Source organism: Arachis duranensis, chromosome 9 (genome assembly GCF_000817695.3).
Source record: "Arachis duranensis cultivar V14167 chromosome 9, aradu.V14167.gnm2.J7QH, whole genome shotgun sequence".
Classification (NCBI taxonomy): Eukaryota; Viridiplantae; Streptophyta; class Magnoliopsida; order Fabales; family Fabaceae; genus Arachis; species Arachis duranensis.
The window spans coordinates 114,207,506-114,219,108 of NC_029780.3; the positions used below are offsets into that span (position 1 = coordinate 114,207,506).

General features: G+C 33.2%; 3 protein-coding genes across 3 annotated transcripts; all 3 read right to left on the reverse strand.

Annotated features, from left to right (window-relative positions):
• Positions 1 to 363: 363 nt before the first annotated feature.
• Positions 364 to 2,286, reverse strand: LOC107467495 (probable polyamine transporter At1g31830). Its single transcript, XM_016086610.3, has 2 exons — positions 2,215 to 2,286; positions 364 to 1,844 (listed from the first exon to the last, which is right to left on the reverse strand). Exon 2 carries the CDS (start codon positions 1,831 to 1,833, stop codon positions 424 to 426), a length of 1,410 nt encoding a protein of 469 aa, XP_015942096.1. The 5' UTR covers positions 1,834 to 1,844; positions 2,215 to 2,286; the 3' UTR covers positions 364 to 423.
• Positions 2,287 to 5,289: 3,003 nt separating this feature from the next.
• LOC107467494 (pentatricopeptide repeat-containing protein At4g35130, chloroplastic) lies at positions 5,290 to 7,919 on the reverse strand. The gene has a single exon (XM_016086609.3). It carries the CDS (start codon positions 7,862 to 7,864, stop codon positions 5,486 to 5,488), a length of 2,379 nt encoding a protein of 792 aa, XP_015942095.1. The 5' UTR covers positions 7,865 to 7,919; the 3' UTR covers positions 5,290 to 5,485.
• Positions 7,920 to 9,387: 1,468 nt separating this feature from the next.
• Positions 9,388 to 10,565, reverse strand: LOC107467496 (lamin-like protein). Its single transcript, XM_016086612.3, has 2 exons — positions 10,285 to 10,565; positions 9,388 to 9,915 (listed from the first exon to the last, which is right to left on the reverse strand). The coding sequence occupies exons 1-2, from the start codon at positions 10,466 to 10,468 to the stop codon at positions 9,554 to 9,556; spliced, it is 546 nt and encodes a 181-aa protein (XP_015942098.1). The 5' UTR covers positions 10,469 to 10,565; the 3' UTR covers positions 9,388 to 9,553.
• Positions 10,566 to 11,603: the final 1,038 nt, after the last annotated feature.

Consider the following 11,603-nt stretch of genomic DNA (forward strand, 5'->3'; position numbering starts at 1 on the left):
GAGAGACTGAGACTCAGTATCGTGTTTGTTAGTTCAGAGACTGGTACTAAAGTTTCTGTCTCTGTCTCTAAAATTTCAGTATTTCAGTACCTCCAAAAAGTAGGGACACAGGGGACTGAAATTTTTAGAGATGAAGACTGAAACTTTAATAACATTTTATATCTAAAATACTTTCATTTCAATTAATTAATTCCAATTTTACCCTTTATGCAAATTAAGTTAGAGTTTCATTCTTGTTTCAATTCCTGTCTCCCATTTTGCACCAAACATAATACTGAGATTTGTTTCAATCTCTGTCTCTTAGTCTCTGTCTCTCAGTCTTAGTCTTTCTGTCTCTGTCTCTCCACCAAACACTACCTAAGAGACAGAAAATAAAAAAGAAACTTGACATTTTTACAAACAATGGTTGATATGTAAATAAAACTAGTATAAGGTGGTTTGAATATCTGGAAGATCAGAATTAACAGAGAATTCAAGCCATCTTTTGTGCTCCACATATTTCAAACAAGGCCTCAACACAAGCCCTACCATCACAGCTGAAATGCTGATAACAAAAACCTTGAATGTTGTGAATGCCAAAACCACAAATATTAGCAATGATGGCACCAAACACATCAAAATTGCTCCTTTACTCCCAACAGGCACCTTATAAGGCCTATTGAGAGTTGGAAACTTCATCCTCAACTTCACAAATGCAACAAGCTCCATAAGCATGCCAAAACAGTACAAGAAGTTCTCAGCAGCAACAATTTCTTGGAAGCTCAACCATGAAAGCAAGATCACCCCAGAAGCTGAGAACAGAATCCCAATAAGGGGTGTCCCAAAACTTGATCTTTTTGCAAAGAACTCAGGAAGCATTCCCCTTTCTGCCATCCCAAGAAGCTGGAATGAGTCACTACTCATCTCAGCCATAAACATTCCCATATTTGACAATGCAGATGCTGCTTGCACCCAAATTCTCAACCAAACTCCTCCAATCAATCTTGCAACTTCCGAGAAGTAACCATCGGACCATAACTCGGGGTTCACCGGAACGGCGCCGGAACCAATCAAAAGAGGAAAAAGGTATCCAAACACAACCAACAACACAGCATAGAATAGTGCTCTTGGGAGAGTTTTTTCAGGATCATCCACTTCTCCTGCCAAAGTACTAATTGAGTCCCAATAGTTCAAATTCCAGAACAATGTGTTCAAGTACAAACCCCAATTCACATTCTTCAAATCCACCATGATCCACCTTCTTGGCTTCAATCTTGGAACTGCTATAACTCCCATAACCATGAAAGGAAGCAGCGAAAAGATTCCGAGAAATATAGCAATCCAACCCACAATTGTTAAACCTCTATAGTTCATGTAAGTGAGTGCTAAAGTCAAGATTAACACTGCTATGATTCTTGGAAAACCAGATTCCAAAGCTGGAATAGCTGATTTGAGATAATCCAAGAACAAAACTGGGTATAAAGCATTGTCAATGACACCACTTAGCCATTTCATCCAACCCAATTGGAAACCCCAATAAGGACCCAATGCAGATGAAACCCAAACTACATAGCCACCATTTTCTGGAAACATTGTTCCCATTTCTGCAGTGATTAGTGCCTCAGGAACACTCCATATAAATGGGAACACCAAGAAACCAATGAGTGCTAACAATGGACCAGCTGCTCTTACTGTGTCTTCCACACCAAAGGGTCCACCTGATACCTCATAGAAGATCAAGAAGATTAGTGGTATGATTGGAACCTTCTGGAACTTCTCTAGATTTACACTGGAACCTTCTCCTCCTAGAGCTACATATTCAATAGAACCATTGGACTCCATTTCATGTGACATTTGTTACAACTCTGCATCAAAATTCATAGAAATCAAGCTATTGTAAGAAAAGAAACCTAGTTTTTTCAAACTAAAGAAGCTCATTCCCACTTTGAATTTCACACAAATTTAGTAACTATTTAACAGATTCATGTATTCACCATGAGACTTAACATTTGAATATATACTGATTTATGTTCTTCACTTCAACATTGTCTCTCTTTCTCTCTCCCAATCTTGTGCAAGAAAAATCCAACATTGGGAACAGAAAAGAGAATACATATTACAGAATTTCATTCTTAAGCATATTGTTCTGATAAAATTATACGCTAAGGCTACCCATAAAATTAACACTGTAAAACAAAAGAAAAGAAAAAAGAAGTAAGAGTACATTGAATTCACCTTTTTATCTGTTGCATGAAAAAGAGAACAACAAAAATGATCCGATGAGATAAAGAGAAAAGGCGTTACTAAACAAAAGAGATGTTAATGCATGGAATGTAAGATAATGACTAACTAAACACGTGTCAAGATATTAATTAGCAAGGTATGAGTAAGCATAACACTTTAATGTGGTTCGGAATCTGAAAAGTTTTCATCTTTGTCTTGTTCCGACAACCCCACAACCGTGATCATGAAAATTATGCCAAGTTAGTTACAAGTGTTGGAATGTAATTACTAATTTCACTTCGTTTAATATGTAATATTCAAATATTAGTTTAATTGAATATCATTGCCACTTTTGGTGATTAGCTGTGAATAATACGAATTTTGCATATAATATCCTATTATTGGCAAAATTGTTGCTAATTTATTGATGACGTTGGTCACTTGGTCGTAGCTAGAGATAAAGATATTTATATGAATAAGATTAAGAATAAAGAAGAGAATTATCAATTATGAAACTGAGTTAAGAAATAATATATATTATTAATTATTAATGTAAAATTTTTTTAAAGATTTTATATAATTATAAAAAATATTAAAAAATTAATTTATATATTATATTAAAATATCATTATAATTTATCTAAAAAATATTTTTTATATATCCCGTTGGTGTTTTATAAAAATTTTAAACCCGTATGTTTTCCATCGTATTGTGTTTTGTGTTTGTATCGTGCATTATAAATAACAACTTTTAAGTATTTTGTTAGGAACAATAATAATAATAAACTCGATTAAAATTTGTATATTATGTTACTGTCCTATATATATAAAATCTGACAACTATAAATCAAGAAGTTAAATTTAAGTGGTATTTACTATGAAAAAAAATCAAATTCAAAATCATGATCAATTGAGTAAATGAGATTTTTTTTAAATCTTAAAAAATAAATTTTTTGAGTGCTTTGTTGTATAGAAATAAAGTTATAGCTCTTCTTCAAAGTGATTAGATTTAAACTCTTAAAAGTGAATTTAAAATGTTAATCGTTTGTTTTTTAAGATTTTAAAATGTTAGAATAAGTGATCATGAGATATTTTTATCCTATTTTTATTAGCATATCTTTTATTTTCAAATTTTAAGTTGAATTGTCCTCGTTAATTTATTAACAGTTTTGTCAAAATCAAATTTACTTTCATCTTATGGGAGTGTAAATATTTTTCCCAATTAATGCTTATTTATTCTACTCCTAGAATATTTATATATATACACGCTATATATCTAATAATATTTCTATCATTAAATTTGCAGTTTTGCACACATCTTCATATCATATGGCAATAAAAATGACACAAATTTAACTATACTCAATAATGAGTATTCTATCATTTTTTAATTTAAAAAAATATTATTATAAAAATAAATAATTAATTATTTTTTATTTTATTATAAATTTTTAATCGGAGTTGGTAATATTAGGGATCATCTAAAACTAAACTTCAATGGAAGCTGCTTCATTGATAACAAACAAACCTAATCATGGTGTCCCACTAAACCATGATTCTAAAATGTTAATTTAAAATGTTAATCGTTTGTTTTTTAAGATTTTAAAATGTTAGAACAAGTGATCATGAGATATTTTTATCCTATTTTGATTAGCATATCTTTTATTTTCAAATTTCAAGTAGAACTGTCCTCGTTTACTTTATTAATAGTTTGTCAAAATCAAATTTACTTTCAGCTTAGGAGAGTGTAAATATTTTTCTCAATTAATGCTTATTTATTCTACTCCTAGAATATCTATATATATACGCTATATATCTAATATATTTCTATCATTAGATTTGTAATTTTGCACACATTCTCATGTCATATGGCAATAAAATGACACAAATTTAACTGTACTGAATAATGAGTATTCTATCTTTTTAATTTAAAAAAAAAAGATATTGTTTTAAAAATAAATTATTAATTATTTATTTACTTAATGATGAATTTTTAATATAGATAATTGATTCTATCTTAAATTAAATTATAATTTGATTCATAAAATATTAATTTAAGATAAGATAAGATAAAATCTAAAATTTTAAAACCAATTATCAATCTCACACTCTATATATATATATGGCATACCTTACATCCATTATTATTACTACTACTACTATTATTAATCGTTGAAGAGTTGGTTAGAGATCATCTAAAACTAAACTTCAATGGAAGCTGCTTCATTAATAACAAACAAGAAGCCTAATCATGGTGTCCCACTAAACCATGATTCTAAAGAGCCAAAGTTAGAGGATTCAAGCACAGATAGAGAGATGATGAAGACAAATGTGTTAGTGCCAGAGGTCTCTCATTCTTATATAAGCCTAAGGGACATCATGAGTAATAGCAACACTGTCAGCTGGAATGAGATACCATTAAAGATCAAGAACCCTGTTGTGAAGCAAGCAGCCATGTATTATCTAGAACCAAAGTACACACCCTACGACAAAATCCCCAACAGAAACTTCTGTGGCGGCTTCTTTGGTTGCTTTGGCTCACTCTGTTCGCTTTTCCATGCCCTTTCCGGCTCTTCTCTTTGCTGCTTTTGGGGAACAAGTAGGACTCAAAATGCTAGGCGGCGACGACGACGAGGACCACCATTAACATCAACACCACCACCGTCATAATGATGATGATAGAGGAGAAGAAGAGAAGGAAGATAACATTGACTCTTAGATTGAACAGTAGATATGTAATGTTATTATTATTATTTTAGTTAGTTTACCATCGTAACCAAGTTGTAAATATTGCAATCATTTATTCTTCTCAATAACTTGCACATTAAAACAGAGTTTGCTTTTTCATTAACTAAGGTCTAAGTGGGTAGAATCTTTCATTTAACCTTGCTTTGTTTTTTCGAATGTCATGCATTATAGTAACTAATATACAATTCAGTGGAAAAACTACAAAACTATAGATAGAGCCTAGAGGATCATAATGCTAGTATGCTAAGCACAGTTTACAGTTTTTTATCTCAAGACATTTAGTTGACAATGGACATAAAATTATATTATACATCATAGAGGACATAAAAATAATACGTGATAACTTCAATTTTTCATTCTTATCCAACTAATTGTTTTCTTTCAACAGTGTAGTATATACATATGTTCATTGGTAATTCTACTTTTCCCTATTTACACACAAATGATTTCGTTGAATGGTTATATATGAGAGACCATCTACATGAAATTGATCATAGATTTTGTAGCACATCTAGAAAAGTATATACAAACTGCAATTACCAGTAGTCACCACAGGAGCAGTAGCCATCTCTGAAGTGGTGGAAGACTTTGGGGTCTCCCACTATAATTTCTCTTCTAGTTATATGAGAGATCCTCTTTGCAGCAACATGACAATCTTCACATATTCTTGTGTTTTTTCTTACAAGAACAGGATCTCCAAGTTTCGTGGAGATGAGTCCAAAACATATGGCCAATCGTACACTGTGGTTCTCAGGCGAGTTTGCCTTTTTACTAGCCAACTCTGATGGCTTGAATTTTGTAGCACTATGGATGCATTTTCCATGATCCATGTTCCTTGAAATGATATCTAGAACTTCATAAACCATTGCTGATTCATCATGAGATCTCTGTTTATTAGTAAACCTGTGCAGCCTAAATTTGGTTTCAACTGTGCTGCAAGGCAGGGTTTTTTCTAATCCTTTTTTCTTCATAATAGACTTTATGTGTTCCACCTTCTCCCATCTCCCAGCTTCAGCATACATGTTTGAAAGCAAGATGTAACATCCAGTATTGTCATGCTTTATTGACAATATCCTTTCGGCAGCGAGTTCAGCCAATTCTATGTTTCCTTTGTTTCTGCTAGCATTTAGCAGTGATCCCCATATGCGTGCTGTAGGCAACAGTGGCATTTCTTCTATAAAACTCAGGGCTTGATCCAAGTTGCCAGTTCTACCAATAAGATCAAGCATACATCCATAATGCTCTATTTTAGGCTCTATTCCGTAGTCTAATTTCATCGAGTTGTAGTATGCCCAGCCTTCTTTTACCAGGCCAGAATTGCTACAAGCAGATAACAAGGAAACAAAGGTGCTATCATTAGGCTCAATTCCTCTACTCTTCATCTCGGAAAATAGTTCAATAGACATTCTCCCCATACCATGAATTGCATAAGCCATTATGATAGTGTTCCATGATATTATATCTCTACAAGCCATTTCACGAAAAATCCTGCATGCTAACGCTAGATCTCCACAACTTGCATACATATACATAATTGAATTTGAAACAAAATTATTCAAGTGAAAATTCAATTTCAAGATATAACCATGAATTTGTCTGCACTCCCTTAATGATGCTAAATTTGCATAGGCAGGAAGGATGCTTGCGATAGTAACTGTATCCGGTTTAAGATACCCACTCAAAAGTTCTTCAAATAGCTTTAAGGCCTTCCTGTACCAATCATTCTGCACATATGCAGCAATCATGGCATTCCATGTTATCAAGTTCTTATCCATCATTTGATCGAAGGTTACCTCTGCCAACTTCAGTATTCCAAACTCGCCATACATGTCGAGCAGAGCTGTTTCCAATACCGGATGAGGTAGAAAGCCTTTCCTTATGGCAAGTCCATGGATAGTCTTACCCTGCAAAACAGCTCCTAGTTGTGCACAGGAAGGAAGCAGGTTTATGAGTGTGACATTATCAACAGCCAATTTATCATCCTTGAGTATATTCTCCAAAGAATCAAAAGCCTGAATTGGTTGACCGTTCAGAGCATAAGCACTAATCATTGCATTCCAAGCAACAATGTTCCTCGAAGATATATTATCGAAAATCCTCTCTGCATAACTTAACAACCTACACTTGCTGTACATGTCAAGAAGTGATGTCTGGATCATAATATCTGATTCAAAACCCATCTTGAGCGCATAGCAATGCACTTCTCTTCCCCATAAATTATAAAAACAGTGAGAACATGCCTCCAGCGCATTGATTAAGCTGAACTTATTGGGGCGAATCCCAGCCTGGAGCATCGTCCCAAACCACTTCAAAGAGGTGAAATATTGTTGGACCATCAAATACGCGCCAACCACTGAGTTCCAAGAAACCAAGTCGGGAAGAGGCATTTCCTCAAACACCTTGACTGCAGAATCAATGTGACCAAACTTGCCATACATCCCAATGAGTGAATTGCAAACATAAAGATCCTCGGCCAAACTCATTTTAAACAAGCTCCCATGAACCTTTTCGCCTTCTCGGAAATCCAACAAGCCACCACAAGCTTTGAGGACAAAAGGGTATGTAAAATGATCGGCGGGAACTCCTTGAAAGCGCATTGTGAGATACAAGTTGAGAGCATGTAGAAAGAAGCCGTTATCCGTATAGCCTCTTATCATGAGGTTCCAATGAAAGGTGTTTGAGTGAGACATTTTGTCGAACAGGGAGTGTGCATATTGCATAGACCCAGATGACACAGTATCAACTAGAGCCCTTGAAAGCCGAGACAAAGAAGAAGATGATGAAGCTCTAGAATGGTTGTGGGAGTGAGCAAAGGCGGTGGTGGGTTTCTTGGAGCGTTTATGGTGAACAGGGGGAGTGGTGTTGGTGGAGCTGAGGAAAATGGTGTGATGATGATGGTGACACAAGCCACCCATATTCACCGTGTTCTCTTATTTTCTTCTTTTCAACGGATATTAATAGAACCAATTCCTAAAGTGGTTTGGAGAATTAGTTTTAGGCATCGTATTAGTCCCAAATTCTTTTTGAGCATTGTGTCACGGCCTTGGACACACTCCAACGCTACCGTGCCGGCACTCGGACTTACTCAACCTCTTGAGCTAAGACCAAGTCAGCCTAACCCTCAATACTTAGCAAGAAAGCTAAGAATACAAGAGAACACAAGAGAAAGGAAGCTTTGGTGGAAGAACACTTTATTGCTCAAGTGTGGTTACAAATGATTCACACACACCCAAACTCTAACTCTTACCCCTATTTATAGCCATCCACCTCCTCAATGGATGGTTATGATTAAATCTAATCAACGGTCCAGATTAATCATCCAGAACCTTCTTTACAAATATCTATCCTACCACAACTCTCTAAATGTTTCTAGATTATTCCATACCACTCTTTATACTTCTATATACATCTACACTCTTCTAGAATATTCCGTGATCTTCTAAAGTCTTCTAGAACCTTCTCGGGTATTCTGAGACCTTCTAGAACATTCTAGAATGTTCCAGAACCATCTAGAGTATTCTCAAACACTCCAGAAAACTATACAAACACTGTTAAATATAACCTTCTAAAAATTTACCGTGACATTTTGCTTTTTTAAAATTTTTTAAATTTTTGCTTTTTGTTTTTCTAAAATTATTTTTAAAAATTGTAACACTTAAATTTTAAAACTAAAATGAAATTTATTTTTATAAATATATAATAGTATATAATGTAATTGTTTTCAAATTTTGAAATAATAGTATTTAATTTGAAATAATATAATATAAATAAAAAATAAGTATTTTATGGTTTTTACTCTAAAATAGAATAAATATTAACTCATTATGTAAAATCGAATTTAATTAATTGAGTAATTAGTTTATTTATTCGTTTAAATAAATATCGAATATTTGGATATTGTCTTATAAGTACTCATCAAATTTTATTTTTAATTAAATATTTTTTATAAGATAAATAAATATAAAAATTTATTATAATTAAGTGATTAAAAATTTTGTAAAGAGTGTATCTCCAATTTCTTCATATATAAACATTAATAATAATTAGCTTGGCTTCTGATGTACTGAGTCAACTATATATATTGATAAAAATGAGTCATTTTTATCACAATATATATTCTACACCAAATTAGAAATATTTTGAATTTCTACACTAGGTCAATTGAATTGAATTGACCTATATAACTAAGCAATAGTCATTAGTCAAGGCAAATAGTTATATGGCATTGGAAAAGTTAAAAAGGTTAACCACTTGCAATTAAAGGTTTAAGTAGAACAAAAAAAGATTAAAAAATTATATTATATGAGCTCACAATTGCAAGATTAAATGGAGTTTAGATTTGGGACAAATTAGTCTTTCACCCGAGTTAAGAGTTACTGTAAAAGAAACTAATGAAGTTAAAAAATATATATATTTAATGTCTTAAAATCTTAAAAACTAGTCAACTCTTACTTCATATAAATGGAGAATAAATAATTTCTCATACTAACAAAAGTCATGATATCCATTGAGTGAATATCATTGTAATCACAACATCAAAAAGTTCTGATTTGATAGGAAATTAAGGACAAACCGAACTAACAATAATGTTTATGCTTGACAAATTAATTAACTAAATCCAATCCAATCCGATCTAAACCAAAATAAAAATGTAAAACAATAGACACCATTAAAGAGTAGAGTCCCCAGTCCAAGAGCACAGGAGGAGGAGAAGCTGACTTTGTTGAATGTTCGGCCGCCACGGCGGCCGAAGGAGGAGGCGGAAGAGGATGAACAAGAACAGAGACCTTCATCCCATTGAAACATTGTCCATTGCCACAAATAAAGTAGTATCTCTTGGCCTTATTTAAGGGTATGAAATCCTTGCCACTGCTCCAATTCCCAACAGCACTATCTGTAGTGCAGTTATCATAGCCAGTTTGGTTCACTTCAAACACATTGTACTGTGTCTTCTGGTACCTAAATGCTGTTAACAACATAATGCAAATTATGAAACTCAAAAGTCTAATTCATTAAAAAAATGAAAAAATAAACATGATAAAAGAGAAAAATGTAAAATAATGCAGATAAAAAAATGTCTAACTTAAAATCAGCTACGATATATCTGTCTATAAATATATGTATTGTTTAATTCATTTTTAACGCGTATTTTAATGCATCATTTTTTTTACTTAAATAAAACAAACCAAACCATAGACCAAAATAGAATGTTTTAGATCTATGATATGTAGATCTATGTCAATAACAATAGTCACATTTACAAGAAAGATAGAATTCAGAAATGGGAAAGAAGAGAAGGGTAACTAAGAAGAAGGAGAGAAATGAGTATACTAACAAATGAGGTCACCAACATAGAAAGTGTGGTTATTGGCCCAAAGAGTGTAGTTCATGCCAGGGTTCCAGCCACGGTTTGCACCAACAATGTGGTCTGTGGCTGTGACCACAGTGGTGCCTGAAATCACAAGAAGCAACATTGCACACAATGAGTAGTAATAATGGAGCATCTTCATCTTCATCATCAGTGGAAGAAGAGAAGAAGGAGTTGAAGAAGATTGAAGATGAATAGTCACTAGATAGATAGAAATATGGAGTAATAATTGTGGTAGGGTCCAAGAAAGTTGGACACTTATTATGTAGACAGTGGTGCATTTGCTGTATCATAATTCATAATATGCTTGACACTGACCCACCTTCTAAGTTTAAAGATAACTTTTTCCCTCTCCCCTTAATTCTTTGTTTTTGTGGAGTAAAATTAATTTTCCCATCAATTTTTTTTTTCTTGCAGTATCTTCTAGCTCAAAAGTTTAAGAACTGATTCGTTCTGAATTTGAGTTTTATTTAAGAGTTTATAACTAATTAATGAATCGATGTATATACAAGACGAAATATGGTTACCGAGGATAAAAATATTCTTAATTTTTTCAATCAATTATATAAAGTTATGAACATTTAAAGGTATTTTTGTTCATTAGTCATAAAAAGTTTTCATATTTGTTCACTTTGGAGTTTGGACAATTCAATTTTTGTTTTTATTAACATTTTATTTAATGAATCAACAGTTATAGTATTTTTTTGTGTTGTGGTCCAATAGTAAGAGGCCCAAGGCATCTCAAGTCATCACTAGATGTCTACACTATCTTTTGAGAGAGACCTGATGAAGGGTGGTCCAATGAGAGCACAAAAAGTGCCAAATCAGATTGAGGCCCAAATTTAACAAAAATTAGTTAAGCCCAAATTTGGACAAAATCCCACATTTATAGGAAAAAGTGCATTTAGCAAATTAGCATTCGTTTTTTGGTGATTTCTTCAAATCTCATATTTTTAAAAAATAAAAATGCTTTTATCAAATAGGAGTAATATTATTATTTTCTTAAAAGGTTACCTCCAAAAGACCAAAACTCATATTTTAGCATATCACAAAATTGATCCTTACCTCTAGGCTCACTTGAAGAACGTACCTTCTTGCCTCCCCATTGAGAAGGAATAGTATCCCTTCCCCTTTGTGACTCAACATGCTCCATGGTGATATTTGAAGCCATACCCACAAACCACTTGTGCTCCCTCTCGAACCAGGCTCTGATACCAAGTTGTCACGGCCTTGGACACACTCCAACGCTACCGTGCCGGCACTCGGACTTACTCAACCTCTTGAGC